This window comes from Trichechus manatus, unplaced genomic scaffold (assembly GCF_000243295.1).
Source record: "Trichechus manatus latirostris isolate Lorelei unplaced genomic scaffold, TriManLat1.0 scaffold00043, whole genome shotgun sequence".
NCBI classification, from domain to species: Eukaryota; Metazoa; Chordata; class Mammalia; order Sirenia; family Trichechidae; genus Trichechus; species Trichechus manatus.
In genome coordinates, this window is record NW_004443979.1 from 8,581,514 (window position 1) to 8,603,847 (window position 22,334).

General features: G+C 40.2%; 1 protein-coding gene across 1 annotated transcript in view; it reads right to left on the bottom strand.

Annotated features, from left to right (window-relative positions):
* The window catches only part of AKAP6 (A-kinase anchoring protein 6), a 404,455-nt gene that overhangs the window by 300,941 nt on the left and 81,180 nt on the right, over window positions 1–22,334 (bottom strand). The window contains exons 2-3 of the mRNA XM_004376527.2: window positions 14,840–15,091; window positions 2,058–3,824 (exon numbers count right to left, since the gene is read on the bottom strand). Of these exons, the coding sequence (XP_004376584.1) occupies window positions 2,058–3,824; window positions 14,840–15,091 (2,019 nt within the window). The remainder of the gene's footprint in view (window positions 1–2,057; window positions 3,825–14,839; window positions 15,092–22,334) is intronic.

The window sequence follows — 22,334 nt, forward strand, 5'->3', positions numbered from 1 at the left end:
TGGAGTAGGGTGGGTCCTAATCCAAATCCCTTCTGAGTGGTGTCTTATTTTTAAGACATGGAGAACAGACATGGAGACAGGGTCACACACAGAGGGAAGACAGATGCCATGTGAAGATACATCTAGAAGCAGCAAAAGATGCCCAAGGGCTACCAAAAGATGGAGCAAAGAGAGAACAGTCCTGGCATCGTCCTTAATTTGGACTTTAGCCTCCAGAAGTGTGAGAAAATAAATTTGTTCTTTAAAGGCACCCACTTTGTGATATTTTGCTATGGCAGCACTGAGACACACACTCATTCCCAAGTCCCACATCTGTTTTTTAGTTTATGCTGCTCCTCCTACCTGAAATGGCCCCCTCCTTCTTTCTACCTGTCTAAATCCTGCATATCCTTCAAAGCCCCACTCAAGATTTACCATTTCGTAAGAACTCTCTGGGCAAATCCCAACTCCACTGATTTTATTTCTTCTCTACAATACCAGAGTGCTTATATGCAGTACATATTGATCACTTGCTTATGGAGAGAAATGAGAGCATTTAGTTAAGAATATGGGTACCATATCAGGAGCAGACTTCCTGATTTCTCTGAGACTCAGTCTTCTCATCCATAAAATGAGGTTAATATTAGGGTTGTTGTAAGGATTGGATGCATAAACACTCAGAAGTACTTGATATATGTTAACAGCTATTAATATAGGTTAATAATTATTGTTACATATTTCTGTTCTTTTCCCTCTCTGTTTTAGGTACCTACATTTTCTTCCTCCACGTTACTCTGTCCATACACCCTATACTTTTTTCATATATAGCATGATGCTGGTCCCAGAGTAGTATCCAACAATGAATGGAAGTTTAAAAAAAAAAAATGGGAGGAGTAGCTCCAAGTCAGCCATGGGAGTTACATGGATATTCTCTATTCAGTCTGGGGGATGCCTGAGCCGTTTGGTCTCCCCTACTCTTAGAGCCCCCCAGTGAAGGAGATGCTGCACCCTGTCAGGGAAATAACACGATGCAATAAGAAGAAAACTGGACTAAGAGTCAAGAGACCTGGGTTTGGGACTCAGCTTCCCAAATAAAAGGGTTTAATTACTTAACTTAGGCTTGTAAAAAATCACTTACTCTCACCAAACTTCTGTTTCCTTCTCTATAAAATGAAAATCATCTGACCTGACCTGCCTTCTTTACAGGGTAGCTGTGAAGATGAGGTTAAAAAAAAAATGTTGAGCTCCGCACACTGTAAAGTGCTATACAATGGAATAACAAACCATTACAGTTTTCAGATTAACTGGATCTCTCTCTGATGGCCTTCTGAGGAAAGGACCCTTAGCACAATAATCATAGTGGATCTTTTTGGCCCAGATGCCTCCTCAATGAGGAGCAAATCACAACTTATATTACAGAGCTCAGGCCTGAGAAGTTTGATAGTTTTCCCTCAAAAACTTCATCTCATTTAATCATTCATTCTGAAAGTACAGATTTACCCAAAATGTCAACTCTCCATCCCAGAGCTCGTGGGTGGTGCATGATACAGGTATCACAGTTACTAGCCAGAGGTCTCAAAGAGGAGAAAGTAAAAGAAAAACAAAGATTCCTGACAAATTAGAAACGTCTGCTCTATTTCCACAGAAAGTTAACACTGGAGATGAGGAAACTATTCTGGGGTCAGAGCAAAAGAACCAAAAAGCACCGAGGATAACTGGAATGATTCCATTCACATGCTGCTGACGTACTGGTGTGTGCCTTGCTACTGTTCCATATTATTTTGTGTTACATCCAAGGGAGTGGGGGAGGGGGGCACAATTCATCAGGAGCCATCTTAGGTTTGAGCAACATCGACAGACAGGGACACGTGAAGCTAATGCATTGATGAGAGCAGTTCCTAGCATATTCTATCACAATGCAGTGAACATTGTGCTTTTTTCTTTTTTTCAGGGAATTAGTTAGGTTTGTCAAAAATAGTGACACATTTCATAATGGGATGGGGAATGGTTGAACTTTTTCCCAGCATTACACTCAAAAATCAAGTAAGAAATCCTTCAGGTTAAGAAGACCACCTTACCTCTATTTTTTCCCATATGGCTTCATAGTTATCTTGGTGTTGAATATCTTGCATGAGTTTTTGAATTAAAGCTGATTTCGTGGCAGAATGGCTCTCATTTTTCTCCGAAGAAGAAGTCCTCTCTGACTTCTCATCATTGTATTTTTTCATGCCAGAGAGAGGCAGACATAGGTCCTCATCAGAAAGAATGTCACTCAAGGGCCCAGATTCAACACTCTCCCCCAGTGAAGAGGCTATGTCACTGGATGAGCTTGGAGACACTCTGCCTAGCCTTGTATGTTTCTTTTTGACATGGTAAGTTGGGTAGATCTCAGAATCTGAATTCATCTCAGACAGTTCCCAGTCATCAATATTCTGAATGGTTTCTCCTCTGGGTTTGTGAGGCAGAAGCTTTGTTAGGTTTTCCAACTTCAAAGCTAATACTTCTGTCTGCTTAAGGTGAGAGGGCAGTGCTAGGTATTCGTCAGAGCCATACCAGGCCTCCACAACCTGACCGTTTCTGGTAACGTGACTTGGGGAGGAGGAGTAACTTTTCTTGCTTTTGTGTTTTGAAAGAAGGGGTAATGGAGACATGATGGAGTCTGAGCCAACAGACGATTCGCTGCTTTGAGTGCAAGGTGGTGAACTGGATGTTTCTAACTGCACTGGCATTTGGGCATTCCAACTTCTTTGATTACTTGGCTCGAATGAGGATGTGGAAGCAGAATCTGTTTCTGGCCCCTCTATAACCTTGGAAATACAAGAAAGAATTCCATTCTGCACTATTGACTTTCTTGTGTTTTCATCTGGATTACCTGAGTCAGTTCCCTTTTCAGGTGTTCGGCAAAGAGAGGCCTCTTCTGGGGTCTCACGAGACTTTTTAAGTCGAGGTTTCTCTTTACGGCAGTCGTTAAGCCTTCCCAGGCTGGAAGAGATTTCCTTAATGTGAGTTTTGACTGTGTTTTCAAGATTTCCAACACCCAGCTTGCGCAAACACTCATATGACTGGCTGGCAGCTGAAGCGCTGCTGGGATAGGAAGACTGTAACACCAGGCAGAGTTTCGATCTGTCTGGAGGGTCCACCAGGGAGGGTGTGCTTCTGCTCATCTCGGGCTTTAGATCAACCATCTGCTTCTTTCCACCACTGCCTTTCCGATCATTCTTAAAACTCTCCTCTTTAAGGAAAAGCCCTCTCTTTGGTAATGTGGGCTGCGTGGGAGAGTCCTCATTATAATTAAAGCAGTCTCTGATGGATCGCTTAGGGGTTGTATTTTCACAAGGAAGAGGCTGTTGGTTCTTTGCACCAAGATGGGAGGAGGAATTGGATTCTTGCTTTGTGGTCTCAGAAGAGGGTTTAACATCATTTTTCAGAGCTTCCCCTAAAGATGATGTCCCTGGGGTTAGGCCTGGGAGCTCTTTGGCTGTGGAAGCGTTGTTTTCCTCACATCCACCTTTGTCATCTGCTGAAAGAGATACTTGAGACACCTCCTCGCTAACTGCTTCACTGCAGTTGGAAGGGATGGGATCAGTGGCCACTGTAAGCAACCCAACACTTCGGATAAGCTCCGGGAACTCCTTTTCCATCTCACTGTAGCTCCAAGAGTCAAACGGTTTGGTTTTGGCCTGGCTAGAGGTCATGTCACCCAGGCCACCGAGCAAATCCTCACTTGGACTGTAGTCAGACAGTTCAAAAGCAGTAATACCACAGTCCAGAGATAAGTAATTTTGAGAGCATTTGATAGTTAGCTGTCCTGAGTCATCCACTTCCGTTAGAGAATCAAGTCGGCCCTGAAACAGAAAATGACAATGATGTCAGTAAATGCTCAACTGCTGTTCAAATGAGGTCTTAGCAAAGGCCGCTGAAAAGGTCAGAGGTGCATCAGTCTCAATTGCTTCTGGACTGACATACAGAAAGGTATGTTAATCAATTACCACATTGCTATATATAGTATTCTGTTCTTAAACATTTAAGAATTTTTCTTTAATCTGAAGGACAGAGCCCTGAAGGAAATGGTCAAGGTCAAGTAAAAAATACCCATTCTTGCCTTAATTTTCTATTTAAAAATACTGTACTGTTCATTTAATAAGCATTTCTTAAAAAATATCTTAAGTAATAAAATTTCTGGGAAGAAAGTAATATAAGAGAAATTTCCATGAGCAATATCTTTTTTTGCTTATCAATATTTCTCTAGTACCTAACACAGTGATTAGCTCATAGTAGATGCTCAATAATTTTTCAGCAATGATTTTGTGGAATTATTCATGTTAAGTAAATATTCACAAATCACAGGAAGCTGAACCACTGAATTGGTAAACACATAACCAGTTCAAAACCAGTTTCTCTTTGTCTCCACCTTTTTGAAAGTAAACCTGTTGCTGTCGAGTTGATTCCGACTCACAGCAACCCTGTATGACAGAGTTGAACAACCCCATAGGGTTTCCAAGGCTGTAAATCTTTACAGAAGCAGATCATCACATCATTCTCCCACGGAGGGGCTGGTAGGTTCGAACTGTTGACCTTTTGGTTAGCAGCTGGCTGTTTAACCACTGCGCCACCAGGGCTCCTGTTTTGATGGTAAACACAGATAATCCTGGAGAAAACTAATGAGTGTCAAACTTTTATCATCTTAGCTCCTCTCCTTGCATACGTTCCCCTATCCCACTTGTGTATGTTAGATACCAAGGACTCAACCCCTTGTTATTTAAAACTCTCCTATGCTAAAAGGTATCATCATAAGTATGTATATTTTTAAAAAATCATTAACTGTGTGATTGTGGCTTTTGTCTCATTGCTAATGTGGTTTCTAATATCACGCAAGAAATGGAGATTTTTAACTGAAGCAGAATGGCCCCTGGAATCCTGTTATGCCTACCAGGCTGAAGGACAGTCTAATCTACCATTAAACCCCCATTGCTGTGGAGTCAATTCCGACTCTTAGTGACCCTATAGGACAGAGTAGAACTGCCCCACAGGGTTTCCAAGGAGTGGCTGGTGGATTTGAACTGCCAACCTTTTGGTTAGCAGCTGAGCGCTTAACCACTGAGCCACCAGAGCTCCAATCTACCATTAGACCCCTGAAAATGCCAGCGGCCTGCCTCTGGACGAACAAGGAGCGCAGTGGTCCCGGGAATGCATTTAATCCTTGTTTTAGTAGTCACAGCACCTTGTGTCCTGGGATGCTGTCTTGCTAAACAAATGATGTCAGAGGTATAGAATGGATAAACAGAGGGGGTGAGACTACATCTCCGAGAATAGAGTATGGCTGTCTTTTCTTGAGTCTCCAGGGTTCTCTTTCCAGTCGTTGGTCTGGAAAAGCAAAGACCATACGCCAAAACACTTAATGCTCCAAAGACAACCCTCTTCCATCCCGTTCCCAGAAAGGCCAGCTATCTCTGTGCATGGCTGACTGTCACTCAGGGGTAACTATTTTTATTCATATTGCATGTTTTAGCCTGGAGGAAAAAAAAAATCCTTCCCTGGAAAAAAGCAAAGCAAAGCACAAAACCAACAATATAAAGTCTACCAATTCAATTCTTAAAGACCAACTAACAAACATCTACACATACATGGTATTTTTATGAAAATAACATGCACTTTCTGCATTTGTTCACTGGCTGCACTCTCCCCTCGTGAGGTATTTTCATAGGCACGCTATGCTAATTTTTCTATAGCAATATGTGGAAGAAGATTGGCATGGTGGTACTTTGAGGGTGCCTCACAGGGGGAGGACAAGGCCAGCAAACAAATGTAGAGGGTGCGCATTATTTGCATATATTTGTGTGTGTGTGCGTGTATTGTATTTTTACGCAAACAATGCGCACCTTCTACATTTGTTTGCCAACTGTGCCCTCCTTCCATGAGGTAGTTTTTGTAAGTGCACTATGCTAATTTTTTACAGGAATATGTTAGTATTTATATATACTATATAAATATTTAATATACATAATATACATGTTAATATATAAACAGTTGGTTATAATTAAAGAATATTCTTCAAAAGTATTCTAGATTTCACCACACAGAGGAAACTTTTTAAAAAAGAAAGTTCTCTGAAATCTCAGAGCAGATGAAATGATAAGTTTGACTTCTTGAGATATTGCTTGGTAATACTAATATTTTCATCTTATTGGTCTCCTCTGGACCACCTTCCCAGATAATTTTCTAAAGCATGTAAGTAATAAAGTCCCAGGTAGATATGGAGGTAGGGGAAGAGGGCATGCTTTCATTACTGCCCTTTTTATTTTAGAACTCTCACATTTAACTGTGTAGCACCGGTAGCCGTATCAGGGCTGCCTAGCAATGTCTCCATCCAACTACACCTCTATTTAATATCTTATGAAGCAGCTTTTTGAATGAAGGTTACATTTTATGGAGGTGGTAATTTATTCACTTTACTGATGGGTAACTTATTCACATTTATTGTGGGCTTTAATCTTGTCTTAGACATCAAGGAAACCCTTTTTTCTAATCCGAGGCAAGGAATTTTGCTTTGTTCCTACCCATCATTAAATTAACTGAAGCTCTATTTCCAAATGCCTTCTTTGCTCTTCCTTTTTTCTTTTTTTTGGACACTACATTTTCCAACATCTGAACATGAGATTTAATACTCATAATTTAGAGATTTGAAGAATTTCCTATTGAAATTCCCAAGGCAGTACCAGTGCTGTTGCTACTCCAGGGTCAGTTACATGCCCTGATTTAGCGATCATACTGAGAAGACTGTTGGAAATAGAATTCCCTGGTTTTAATCATGAGTACAGTAAAAAAATAAAAATAAAAAAAGGCATGCCCTCTTCTCCCCTTCCTCCCCTTACCTCAGATGCTATGATTTTTCTTATTGCTCTAATTTCTAACATGGACATTCATGGACCTCTTACCAGGATTCCACATCTTCTAGAGTCCTTAGACCACATGGACTAGACTACTGCTCAGATTCCTCTCAGCCCTATCATGTTGGGACTCTGTGATTCTGAACGCATTCAGGAGAGCAGTGGTGGACTGAGGGGAGCAAGTAATGATAGAGAAATAGGAAGTAAAGTGGAGCTTAGTTTCCAATGGAAAATACACAAAAAATCTTTCAATGTTTTCAATTACACTATAGTAATCATTCTTAAGGATTTCCATTTTCTGCAGGCTGAAATTATGAGTCAAATAATTAATCTTCATGAGTTTTCCCAGTCCACAAGCCTAAAGTAGTATTTCTCTCTTTTACATCTATAGCAGTTATTATCTGCATTATTTAATTCAACTCATCAGACTTTTATACACAGCAATGTGAAGTAGACACTGTGGAGATACAGAGATGAAGATAATCTGGTGCCAACCCTTATGCAGTTTAAAACCTGGCACATATTTTGTCATCACATAAACTGGACTGTGATAAGTGCTAGTGGGGGACACACAGAGTAGTACGGCGTGAGTGCTCTGGAAAGACCAATGCTTTCCCAAGGAGGGTAAGCATTATATAGGTAAAGTGCTTACCACACTACCCTGCACATGGTAAATTCTCGATCAGTGTTTGCTATTGTATTAACATTATTAATAGCTATCACTGTTTGAGGACCCCTAGTGGTGCAGTGTTAAGAGCTCAGCTGCTAACCAAAAGGTCAGCAGTTCGAATCCACAAGCCGCTCCTCACAAATCCTATGGGGCAGTTCTACACTGTCCTATAGGGTCACTATGTGTCAGAATCAACTTGACAACAATATGTTTTTTTTTTAATCACTCTCTATGTGACCTTACCTCTCTTGACTTCAGTTCTCTTAACTATAAGATAGAGAAAAATATCATATGTAAAGTAATAATAACAGTTCCTGCCTTGCCTAACTTCCAGGATTGTTTAAGGGTCAAACAAGACTATGGACATGATTCCTAATGTATCTTATTCATCTTTGAGTGCCTACTGCCTTATACATAGTAGGAATTCAACACATATTTAGGGAAAGAAGGAAGGAAGGAAAGAATTATAATGATTACAATAGAAATCAGTTAAGAGCTAGTTTTGTTTTATTTAATTATTCCTAGATTTATGTCCTTAAGAATTTACTTAATTTTTCTTAGATTCAGTTTTTCCATCTATAAAATGGAACTATTTTTAATACTCCTTACTCTCCTTATTGAATAAAACAATAAACATAAAATGCTTAACACAGTGTCTGGCATATAGAAAATCTCAGTACAACACATTTTTTATACAATGTGCAGCTTTTCCTTAAAGTGTTTTTTGTCTGTTTGCTTTGCTTTTAATTTTTTCATAAGGAATTTGCCAATTTGTTTACTAGATATGGTTTGCTCCATGTTCAAATAAAAGAATAAAACTCATATATTCTGTTTTTTCAAGGACAAAAAGAAGAGAAAGAGGGAGGACTAACGACTTACTTGGCTTCCAAACTCGTTCTTTAATGTGGCTCTGAAACTCAACTAACTTCCAATAAGAGAAAAATTAGTCCCAGCCCCCTTCACTAGAAGGTTGGCATCTACTATTGTAGTTTATCAATGTGTTTTATGCCATTTCCCTCTTCATGCTACAACTCTCTCACAGCTGAATTTATTCTGATAAAGTTGAGAATTTTATCCTAAAACTCTTCCTGTTTTCCAAAATTCCAGTGTGCTGAGCAGAAACAAATTAAACTAAGCAGTCTTTGAAATGCTGTCATGGAGTCACATCAGAAAAGCAAACAATATCAGAAATGCAGTTTCAAGGACGGATGATGATGGAGGCAGAGCTTCAATTCATGGGAAAAAATTTGCAAAGCAGATGACTTAGAATCCACTGTTCCTTTACCCTTCATACAACATTATCTTGCATCTCTGCAACAGGACTAAAGATTGACCTCGAACACAAAAAACCACTAAATTGCTTCCAAACAAATCCGTAAATAATTGTTGAGCTCACATTGTGAGAACCATAACGGATGCTACTTAATGTAAACTCACAACATAGCTATGAAAATACTGGCCAGTAACAATTAGTTAGCCTCAATGGATTTTCATCATTTCTTGGGTTACCACTTTATGAATGACAGAAGTTCCAATAAGTGTAGAATGGACATATTCCAAATACCATCAACAACAATGGTAACAATAAACCCTAGAGTACTGCTATAGCTCCTGCTACTACAACAGAGTTGATAGGCAATAAATATTTATTGAGTGAACAAATAAATACATAATTGAGTAGATTTGACTCACTGATTCCTAATATCCATTCTTGCGGTGCAAAGTGAGCAGGTCTGATCAGTGAGAGTACCAGTACAGTACCCAGTGCCAGACAGAGCTAACAGAACGTATAGGGAGGGGAAAAAAAAGAATGTATAGGTTGGGGGATACCAGATAGATATCTAAAGAAAGAGCTCTTTAAAGTTTAGACAAGCCCTCCCATCTCTACCTCCACCTCATTGGTATACACCCTTATGGATACCAGATTTAGATCAGCCAATTTGGAATTCTTTGTAGTCTCCCATAACCACGGAAGTCCCAGTCAAGGATCCTCTAGGGACCCAACATGAGAGGGACTACATCTGGGGACAAAAACACACACCACATAATCATTCTATGATGTAAAAAAAGAAGGACTCTATGGAAGCTTACATCACCTAAGCTTCATGCTACAATTACAGAGGAGAGTTAAGAGACAAAGCAAAGACTGTAACTTAAAGTTGTTGTTGTTAGGTGCCATCGAGTCAGTTTCGACTCATAGCGGCCCTATGCACAACAGAACGAAACACTGCCCAGTCCTGTGCCACCCTCACAATTGTTGCTATGCTTGAGCCCACTGTTGCAGCCACTGTGTCAATCCATCTCATTGAGGGTCTTCCTCTTTTCCGCTGACGCCCTACTTTACCAAGGATGGCGTCCTTCTCCAGGGACTGATCCCTCCTGATAACATGTCCAAAGTATGTGAGCTGTAACCTTGCTGTCATCCTTGCTTCTAAGGAACATTCTGTTTGTACTATTTCTAAGACAGATTTGTTCATTCTTTTGGCAGTCCATGGTATATTCAATATTCTTCACCAACACCACAATTCAAAGGCTTCAATTCTTCTTCTGTCTTCCTTATTCACTGTCCACCTTTCGCATCCCTATGAGACGACTGAAAACACCATGGCTTGGGTCAGGCACATCTTAGTCCTCAAGGTAACATCTTTGTTTTTCAACACTTTAAAGAGGTCTTTTGCAGCAGATTTGCCCAATGCAATGCATCGTTTAATTTCTTGACTGCTGCTTCAATGGGTGCTGATTGTGGATCCAAGTAAAATGAAATCCTTGACAACCTCAATCTTTTCTCCTTTTATCATTATGTTGCTTATTGGTCCAGTTGTGAGGATTTCTGTTTTCTTTATGTTGAGGTGTAATCCATACTGAAGGCTGTAGTCTTTGATCTTCATCAGTAAGTGCCTCAAGTCCTCTTCACTTTCAGCAAGCAAGGTTGTATCATCTGCATAACGCAGGTTGTTAATAAGTCTTCCTCCAATCCTGATGCCCTGTTCTTCTTCATACAGTCCAGCTTCTCAGAATATTTGCTCAGCATACAGATTGAATAGGTACGGTGAAAGGGTACAACCCTGACACACACCTTCCCTGACTTTAAACCGTGCAGTACCCCCTTGTTCTGTTCGAACGACTGCTTCTTGATCCATTTACAGATTCCTCATGAGCACAATTAAGTGTTCTGGAATTCCCATTCTCCACAATGTTATCCATAATTTGTTATGATCCACACAGTCGAATGCCTTAGCATAGTCAATAAAATGCATCTGTCAGTTTGTCATATTGTGGGGGCTTGTGTGTTGCTGTGATGCTGGAAGCTATGCCACTGGTATTCAGATACCAGCAGGGTCGCCCATGGTGGGCAGGTTTCAGCTGAATTTCCAGACTAAGAAGAAGGACCCGGCGGTTTACTTCTGAAAAGAATTAGCCAGGAAAATCTTATAAATAGCAACATAACACGTCTGATATAGTGCTGGAAGATGAGCCCCTCAGGTTGGAAGTCACTCAAAATACAACTGGGGAAGCGCTGTCTCCTCAAAGTAGAGTTGACCTTAGTGATGTGGATGGAGTCAAGCTTTCGGGACCTTCATTTGCTGATGTGGCAGGACTCAAAATGAGAAGAAACAGCTGCACACATCCATTAATAATCGGAACCTGGAATGTATGAAGTATGAATCTAGAAAAATTGGACATTTTCAAAAATGAAATGGAACACATAAAGATTGATATCCTAGGCATTAGTGAACTGGAATGGACTGGTATTGGTCATTTTGAATTGGACGATCATATGGTCTACTATGCCGGGAATGATAACTTGAAGAGGAATGGCGTTGCATTCACCGTCAAAAAGAACATTTCAAAATCTATCCTGAAGTACAACGCTGTCAGTGATAGGATAATATCCATATGCCTACAAGGAAGATCAGTTAAAATGACTATTATTCAAATTTATGCACCAACCACTAAGGCAAAGATGAAGAAATTGAAGATTTTTACCAACTTCTGCAGTCTCAACTTGACTGAACATGCACTGATAATTACTGGTGACTGGAATACGAAAGTTGGAAAATATGGCCTTGGTGATAGAAATGATGCCAGACATCCCATGATTGAATTTTGCAAGACCAATGACTTCTTCATTGCAAATACCTTTTTTTCACCAGCATAAACTGTGACTATACACACGGACCTCACCAGATGGAAACTTAAAGTTAGGGGAAACCTAATAGATTTTGATTTCCATAGACTTCCAGACTCTGCAGAGTTTGCCACAGCAAGAGCCTCTTTGTTTTGAAAGCAATAATTAACAAGTATAAATCAAGGTACATGATATTTATGAGGATTGGTACAGATTTGTGTTGTTGATAATGTTGGAGCCATTGAAACCTTCATAAATTAATAAATTAATGAGTTGTACAATACTCTATAAGGCTTTTTAAACTTAGTTATATTAGTGCCTTATAAACTTCTGGAATATATATTGTCCACAAAACAAATACTACAGTACTGTACTGTTTCAAGAGCCAACGGACCATGTAGATACACACACACACACACACACACACACACACAATGTATCCATATATGGTATCCACATATAGCCCCTGCTTAGCTAGCCCAATGCTTTGCTCTATAAATATATGTCAATTTTATTTGGGAAGGAGAGAGTCCATTTGGATTCAAATTTACAGAGTGCCCATTCTAAGCTACCCATAAAAAATAACAAGAGACAGAGACTGGAGGAACCTCCAGCCCTAAGATACCCTTCTGATCTGAAAACAAAGCCATTCCCAGGGACTACCTCACAGCCAAATAATAAACAGGTGCATAAAATAAACAATAACACTCAAGAGGAACGTACTCCTTAGAACAATCAATTATAAGATGAGAACACAGGAAGGGATAGATAATCAGGAAGAAAGAAAATGGAGAAAGCTGGGTAGAAATGGGGAACGTGCTGACACATTGTGGGGAATGAAACCAAGGTCATGAAACACTTTATGTATAAACTATCGCATGGGAAACTAATTTGCTCTGTAAACTTTCACCTAAAGCACAAAAAAAAAAAAAAATACATAATAACAACAACACAGCTGATGAGTTCCACAGAGGGGAAGCCTCAGGATGAGAACAACAGAGACTAGGACCAGGAGGAAGCTAAATGCCCAGGTAGTGACAGCCAGGGTGATGGAGACCCTGCAGCTCATGATGACAGTGTAATGTAGGCAGTGGCAGATGGTCACATACCAATCATAGGACATTACTACCAAAATCAGGCACTCAGTGTATGCAAAATTCAGATACAAAAATGTCTGCATAATGCAAGGGACAAAGAGAAGGGTTTATTTCTTGCTCAGAAGGTTGCCAACATCTTGGGGACATTGTTGGAGGCATAGGGCATGTTGATGACTGCCAGGTGTGAGAGGAAGAAGTACATAGGGTGTGCAGTCTGGGGTCCAGACAGATGCACCCCAGTATGGTCCTGTTCTCCAGCAGAGTGAAGGGTAGAACGGGGAGAAGAGCCCAAAGAGGAAATACTCCAGTGCTGGGTCCACCTGGAATCCCAGGAGGGTAACCTCTGATATCCACATCTGGTTGCCTCCTATGCAGCCAAAACAGATAGGGCTACAACAGCAACAGGAAGGTCAGAGCTGAAGAGCAATCTAAGATGCACAACATTTACTGAGCGTTGGAAACAGAGGGCATTTACAGATGAATCATTGTGGGTGGATTTCCTATATTTTATTTTCAGATATGTTGTTAAACTAACTCAGTGTGCCAATAAAAAGTGAGAAAAATCACCCTTGTTCAATGAAATAATAGGAATAATATTCATGTTGTTATGTATGCTTTTATAATACTCTCAAACCACATATGCATAAGTCACTCATAATGTGAATTTAGATGATCTAAGATATAAAAGTATGCTATAAACAACCTTTCTAATTTGGCCTTGCACGAGCATGCTGTGATAAAAGAAAATGTAACATATAGCTAAATTTCTGTAAATTGGCCTTAAGACATAAATAAGTAGAAAACAACCTCCCCAATATCTAACGTTAAAGAGAAGATGCAACCTACAGCTAATCTCTAACTCTGAAAAGAAGAGGTAACACACTAGTCTTTGTTAGACACGACATCATATAGACCTTAGCTGCGAGTCCAGATAAAACCACATATAAACCCTGGACTTCAGCTCACTGAACGAGAGACAGCAGAGGTGGAACATCTCTATCTAGACTCTAACACTCTCCAAAGACTGAGATCCTGCAAGGGAAGATGGCTGAGACTTTGCCCAGCACTTCCAACCTCAAACCCCACCTACAAGGGACCTCTGTTGAGCATGAGCCCTAGTCAAGCCTTCCTCCTGAGACCTCTTATTAAAGTTACATGCCTGAAGTCTAAAGATTTGGACTCTAACCATTGAATTAACCTTATATTGTCCTGATTCTCCGGTCCTAATTGAATGTCGTGTGATAAGACCTTGTGCCTTGCCTGACTACCTTACAATAAACTAAATGAGTCTACACATGATTAAAAAAAAAAAAAAAAAAGAACAACAAACTCTTTAAACTACTCTTAAGGTAAGGAAAATCTAAATAAATTGGTTGCATAACATTCTAACATCCATTTGACTCACTGCACCCAGAATGATTGTTCTAAAGCATGAATCTAATCATGCAAGTTCTTTGAACAAATCCTTCAATAACTTTCTGTTGTCCTCAAAATAAAATCCAATTTTCTTAATATAGCTTTAAAAGTTTTCTATCTTCATGATCTGATGCCTGATTATGTATTACTAACTCCTCCATCCTGGTCCCTAGAACTTTTTGCTCCAGTCACACCTATACCTCTCTGACCATATCATTCTCTCTCTCACATCTGGGTCTTTGAGAATGCCATTCCCTCTGTCTAGAATATTTTCTACCTCCGTTCACCAGTCTAATTCTCCCTCAGGTCTCAGGTTAGACTCACTTTTTCTGGAAAGCCTTCACAGTCTGAATCTGGTGCCCCTTCTCTGTCCTCCAATAACATCATATAGACCTGTTGTTACCTGGCCTGAACATCTGTTCACTTGTCTCTATCCCCACTAGACTCTCAGTTCTTTGAAGGCAGAAACCATGTCTTGATCACTATTATATTCTTAGCACCTAGTGCCTGGCACATAGTAAGGGCTCAGTAAATATCTATTAAATAATTGAACGGAGACTCACTTATTTACCCACAAAGAATTCCCATTCCATGACTCAGAACTGAAACATTCTCAAATGGTGACAATTAACAATTACTTGGCTTCAAAGAGAGTACTCACTTCCTTTGTCTCTTCAGAGAAAGCTTGCAGAATGTCCGTCTGCCTGGTGTAGTTCCCATTGGCGTCCTGCAGACCTTGCAGAATGCGCTCCCGCAGAACCAGCACCGAGACTCGGAGCTGGTGCCAGAGGAGCTGCACCGCGTGGATGTCCACAATCACGTTGACAGAGTAAGACAGCAGCTTTAGGGAGAACTCTGTTTCTAGGAGGGCATGGATTTGTTCAACATGATCAGAGATATCTTCACAGATGTCCTGTAATAAAGAAGAGCAAAATATGTGAGGACTACTTTGCCTTATCTTGCAAGGTTAAAACGTCACTCCTTCACCTGACACCAATTATCTGGACTTAAATCACAGGCAGCTCATGTTGGCACATGTTGGATGCTTAGCCTTGGTTTTAGTTCAGACACACAGTTGCAGGCCATATTCCTGGGAACTAGGCCTTTGATTGCATACACAGGTAAGTTGAACTTCTAAACCACAAAAACTCTGTTATTCTTTCAGATACCCACACAGAAAATTCAGCCAAGATGAGAGATTCACCTCTCAAATCCATTCCCTGTTCTCTTTGTTTACTGTTTGGGAGTCTGGCAAGGGAGTCAACAGCTGTTCTGTTTGCAAGTGGTACACTATGCTGAGCACACACTATTTCAGGATAGGAGCATCATACACACACCTCGCATGAAGAAAGAAGGGCTAGAATGTGTGCTTCTTAGGAATTCCCAGCCATTCTCAATAAGCCATGGAGTCTTCAGTATAAGGGACAATTGTCACTCCCCCACCAGGACACAATATTCAGATTCATAACAAGTGTCTAAATATACAACTCATACTTTGCAAGTGGAATTATTCTTAAGAAGGAAAGCCAGAAAAATCCCAAGGATCAAGACAAAATACAGATTTGTTTTTGAAGACCTGACATTTTATTCTTTTATTTTTATTTTTATTGTACTTTAGATGAAAGTTTACAGAACTAGCTTCTCATTAAACAATTAGTACACATATTGTTCTGTGACATTGGTTACCTACCCCACGACATGTCAACACTCTCCCTTCTTGAGTTTGGGTTCCCTATTACCAGCTTTCCTGTCCTCTCTTGCCTTCTAGTACTTGCCCCTGGGCTGGTGTGCCCCTTTAGTCTCGTTTTGTTTTATCGGCCTGTCTAATCTTTGGCTGAAGGATGAACCTCAGGAGTGACTTCATTACTGACCTAAAAGTGTGTCCAGGGGCCATAATCTACGGGTTTCTTCAGTCTCTGTCAGGCCAGTAAGTCTGGTCTTTTTTTCTGAGTTAGAATTTTGTTCTCCATTTTTCTCCAGCTCTGACTGGGACCCTCTACTGTGACCCCTGTCAGAGCAGTCAGTGGTGGTAGCCGGGCGCCATCTAGTTCTGCTGAACTCAGTCTGGTGGAGGCTGTGGTAGTTGTGGTCCATTAGTCCTTTGGACTAATCTTTCCCTTGTGTCTTTGGTGTTTTTCATTCTCCCTTGTTCCAGATGGGGTGAGACCAGTGGAGTATCTTAGATAGTCACTCACAAGCATTTAAGACCCCAGATGCTACTCACCAAAGTAGAATGCAGAACATTTTCTTTATAAACTATGTTATGCCAATTGAGCTAGATGTTCCCTGAGACCATAAGACCTGGACATTTTAAATGAAAACATTACTAACTCAAATTTTCAATCCCCTTGACATATACTATTAGGTAGGCATATTTAGTATCTCAAATGTCACTTTTTCCTACAAGTTCCCAAATTTCCATTGTGCTGTTAGAGGCCAACAGCATAAAGTAGGTAGCATTAGCAGTAGTTTTTACTGAGCAATTTAAAAATCCACTAAGCATCAAAATGTTGTAGGTGTCAGCTAAAAGTGTTCAGTTACTCATTTTTACTTTTGCATCTGTGACAGAGAAAAGTAGGGTTGTGGGGAAGCTTTATTTATGATTTTTGTTAAGGCTAAAATCCTAAGATAGCATTTGAGTCTTGCATCATATATTGAGTGTCAAAACACTCATTCTGTGCTGGAAACATAACCTTCTGTTTTCATGTAATTCAGTTACTTTTTTTTATTTTTAAAGAAAAACTAAAAACAAAGAAATCTATTGAAGAATGATGGAAAGTTGTGTTGAATTTTGAATAATAATTATTGTACACTTCCAATAAATACTCCAATACTTGTTCTTAAAATCCAAGAACTAATTAGTGATAGTAATACAAATTTTGGTGATAATAATTTGAAACAGATTAACAGTTTAAACTAAAAAGACTTTGGAGGACCATTAGGTCAGGTTCTTCCAAATGTGGCCCATGAGCCAATGCAGTCCAAAACAGAGCTGGGGCAAAAATTACATTACCCTTTTAACTAGTACATGGGAACCAGATAAGACCAGGTTGCCTGGTCTTTGACATTCCCTGAGTCTCAGCTGGCCTTAGCACAAAAGAGCAGGTCTCTAATTGCTACCATCAGATAGTCTATATTGCCTGGAGCCTCAGCTTATGCCTGCTTGGAGCATCTGCTCCATTTATTTCCTATACCTCTTATTCCTGGTACCCTCAACCAAAGCAAATGGCTTGTATCCTTTGCCACCTTAGGATTCTAATCTCCGTATTTTTCTGTGTCTCTTTGGAAAACTCCCCTTCTCCCACTGCTGACCTCTCCTCAATTCTCTGTACTTTGCTGACTAGTATCCCCATTCCACTGTAAAAAAACATTCCTTAACTTCTTCACAAAATGCTCCATCTCCTGGTCTTACCCAAACTTGGCTCTGCCCCAGGATCCTGCTTCCCCTGTTGCCCTCCCAGGGGAGGCTGCTCATTCTCTTAGTCCTCACCTGAAAGATGGGAGAAGGGCTGGGCTTAGCGCCTCTTTGCCACTTACAGATCATTACTCTTTCCCTTCACACTATACTAACAGCCTTCTTTCTCTGGAGGGGCCTACTGTCTGCAATACCTTCCCTCATTGCTGTTATCTATATTCTTCCCCTTTACTCCCTGACATTGAAGAATGCATATGGTTCACAGTTTTCCTCTCTATCCTCAGTGTCCCATCATCTTAGGTAATTTCAATATCCACACTGATAGACTACTCAATACCCTAGCCTTGAATTTCCTTTACTCTACAACTCTTGGGACCTTCATGCCCGTCCTATTGGGACAACTCTGCCACAGCTCTACTCAGGATTTTGTCATCACTCCACCTGTGGAATCATACCAGAAAGTCCCCTGTGCCACTGGTCCCATTTTGTCCAACTTTTATACACCCCTTCTCCTACAACAGGTGCTCTTCAACCTCATCCAGGCCACCAGTCCCTCCGCGGCCCCCCTCTCCTTTTTTTCTTCATATGCCACCTGCTCCTAGCACAGCATCTACGGTAATCACTTCAACTACTCCCTTGGCATTGTTCTCAACTTCCTCACACTACTGATTTCATAACAACTCCGAGATTGTTAGCCTCTGTCTCCTGGGTCCCACCACGATCCTACAAATGCAGAATACTTTACGTACCTAGGAGAGAAAAAGGTTTAGGTAACCTTTATGCCACTTGCTTAGACTAGCCAAATAGGCATTTCTCACCTACCCCACTTTGATCTCCAAACACAAAAGGTTATATATAGCCTTGGCACCATAAGAACTCTATACCAAAGCACATGCCATCTGCTCCTTTTATACATGATTTGGCTCCTTCATAAAGGATAGAAGAATGTATTCTGAGCCAGGTCATTGTTCGAGAATGCCAGGCAACTATCCAGAGGAACAATCTATAAGGGGCACCAAAGCATCAATGATGCCAGTTAACTTAGGTTTCCACACTCTACTATTACTTACTGGGAAATGTAAATTGGCCCTGTTCCCACAGCAGATGGGCCCTGAAGGGAAATAAACACCCTCCCCACAAGTGCTGACCTCGCTCTGTGGAGAATTTTGGCAATGTGCACGTACTGCCTCAGCTGAAATTCTGAAACTTAAATAATGCATATCATGGTACAATTTTCTGGAGTCTATTAACTTATTTATTTTTAAGCCTTCTAGTATACCACCAGCTGTCTGGTTTAACAAAAATCACATGCACACATAAACTATAGAAAAAGAACTACAGATATACATGCGTATGTGTTTATATATATATATATATATATAATACAAATATACATACATATATATATGAATGTGTATGTCTGTGTATGGACTTTGAACAGCTAAAGAGAAGTTTGTTTATAAACAGGTGAGTGAATCCAAATCTATGTATACTTTTTAAAAAATAGTAGAAAATCAGCTTCCCCCAGGTCTATATAAATGTTGAACATTAATTTAAAGATAATCAGTTTGAAGTTTCTGCGTGCTTAGGACCTTAACTGTTGCCAGTTTGTTGGGCATTTATATGAAAGAAGATGAAGAAAATCATGGAGATTCTGTTTAATTCAGCCAGATAACTAGGTATTAGGGACTTTTATTTTTAAAAACATTGCTGAATAGCTTCCTCATAGCAGGGACTGTTTGGAATTAAAAGGCTCAGGGAGATCTGACCTGTTGGAGCCCTTGTGGGCACTTAATTAACAATGTGCCCACCACTGGTGTTCAGACTTGACTGAGCATGTGACTTGGGTAAACAACTGGAAACTGGACTCGGTTCACACAGCTGAACTGCTCAGTGGATAACAGACTTGTGAGCACTGTAGCACTAGTCAGTAGAAATTAAGTAGTAATTTCAGAAGAGATTCACAGTATTTTTAGGAATATAAAAAGAAACAACCCCTTCATATGTATATTTTTTTCATCTTAAGGATCTATAAGCAAAAGCTCTTCCCTCATCTGTTTATTGAGATTATTAACAGGAGATAAAATCTTTCATTCTACAATTGTTGTTGTTGTCGTTAGGTGCCATCAAGTCGCTTCTGACTCATAGCGACCCCATGTACAACAGAGCAAAAACACTGACCGGTCCTGCGCCATCCTCACAATCATTATGCTTCAGCCCTTTGTTGCAGTCACTGTGTCAATCCATCTCCTTGAGGGTCCTTCTCTTTTTCTCTGACCCTCTACTTTACCAAGCATGATGTGCTTCTCTGGGGACTGGTCCCTCCTGATAACATGTGCAAAGTACATGAGATGAAGTCTCGCCATCCTCACTTCTAAGGCGCATTCTGGCTGTACTTCTTCCAAGACTGATTTGTTCATTCTTTTGGCAGTCCATGGTATATTCAATATTCTTTGCCAACATCATAATTCAAAGACATCAATTCTTCTTCAGTCTTCCTTATTCATTCCACAATTACAGATTTTAAAATGCTTAAAATGGCAATGACTGGTTGAGCTAATTTAGTGACTAAACTTCATAGTGAAGTATAATTACCCAGGAAATGTTAATGTTGGTGTTTTGGTGTTCAGATTCTTTCCTGTTTTGATAGAGGAGAGGGTATTGGTAGGCAGAAAACTGAGTGTCTCTAGAAGGGTGAAGGACAGTAGAAGGATGAAGATGCCGAAGACTGTGTAAGTGACAGTCATCAATGTGGGAGATAGATAGGTCTACCAGTGATCTTCTATAAAAGCAAGTTATTCCTGAAAACTCACCTTTCATAGCCTTAGGCTGACTTTATCCCATTTCTCCTACTCAACTAATTCTGCCCCATATTCTTATCAGTTCCAGCCCCTCTCCCCAGGTTTGTCGCTGCCAGAATTTTTGTCTCTGATCTTTGGATTCTTCTCCTGATTCCTGAGTATGCCTCTGTGGGACAATGTGGCCATGGACAGATCACAGTCTGGACTTGTCTCACTCACAAGACCTCAGATTCAGTCTAATGCCCTTAAGACAGTTCCCACCCCTTGTAAGTCTTGTCCCAGGAGCAGAGAGCTGCAGGACTCTGGAAACATGAGGGTAGAGGAAGGAAAGATCCAGAGAGACATGGCCGAGGATACCAAGACAAACTTTGTTAACCTTCAGAGGCTTGCCAGGAGCTGGCTCTGTTATCTTGCCCTGTTTATGAAGAAATGAAAGCTAATACATCTAACTTCCTATGAATGTTATTATTGGACAAGATGCTGTTTTATATAATTTATGAAGACTTTATCATCATCAGAATGTAGCTTCATTCCCAGAGGAGTTGTTTATTTCTGTATGTGAATGTCTTCCTCAACTAGAGGGCTGGTTCCTCAGGGCCTCTTTATATAATTAGTGACTACACATGAATTCAGCACTCAAGAATTTTAATGATATGGATCGCATCTTAACAGACTGATAATGAACAAAAAATAATTTCAGTACATAAAAAATGTATAGGTTTATTTTTCAATATCATCAATTAGTATGAATTGCTTTGGCTGCTTAAAATCTCCCATGTTCTCCAGCAAGCTCACTTAGATGACTGAATCAACAGATGTTCCAAAGAGTAACAAACTTTTAATTTTAAATTGAGGATAGGTTTTAAATGTCCTTCAAGCAATAATAATTTTTTACAGATACTCAAACTGTCCCCAGCCCAACTCAGATTTAATAAACACAGAGGAATACTGTCTTTAGAAATTGATTTGTCAACAAATGTGTTCAGCACTGTGTGCTCAACAATGTGCTAGGTACAGAAAGATGAAAAAGGCTAGGGCCTGTCCCTATGAAGTTCCCTGCCTGGTGAATATTTACCACAGAGAAATGAAAACTTACATAAGCAAAAATGAAAAGCACTCTATTCATAATCACAAAAACCTAAATGTCCTTTAATGGGTAAATGGATAAACTGTGATACATCCACACAATAACTCAGCAATAAAAAAAATGATACATACAATAACTTAGATAAGTGAAATAAGCCAGTCTCAAAAGGTTATACACTGTATAATTCCATTTATATGACATTCACAAAGAGACAAAACCAGAGTGACGGAGAAGAGATCAGTGGTTTCCAGCGATTGGGGAGGTAGGGGAGAAGAGGATGACTATAAATTGATAGTAGAGGGGAGTTCTTTGGGATGATGAAACTGTTCTGAATCCTGATTGCGGTAGTAATTACATAATTCTATATGTAGGCTGGAGCAGTGGTGGTGCAATGATTAGAAGCTACGGTTGCTAACCAAAAGGTTGGCAGTTCAAATCCATCAGCTACTCCTTGGAAACCCTATGGAGGCAGTTCTACTCTGTCCTCTAGGGTCGCTGTGAGTAGGAATCAACTTGACGGCAACAGGTTTTTGGCTTTTGGTATACGTGGGTTAGGAGTCCTGATGGTGCTGTGGTTAAGCACTTGACTGCTAACCAAAAGGTAGGCGGTTCCAACTCACCAGCCGCTCCATAGGAGAAAGATGTGGCAGTCTCCTTCCATAAAGATTAAGCCTTGGAAACCCTACCGGGCAGTTCTACTCTGTCCTATAGGGCCGCTATAAGGTTATTATGAGTTAGAATTGACTCAGCAGCAATAGGTTTTTTGCTTTATATGTGGTGTCTTAGTAATCTAGTGCTGCTATAACAGAAATACCACAAATGGATGGCTTTAACAAACAGAAGTTTATTTCCT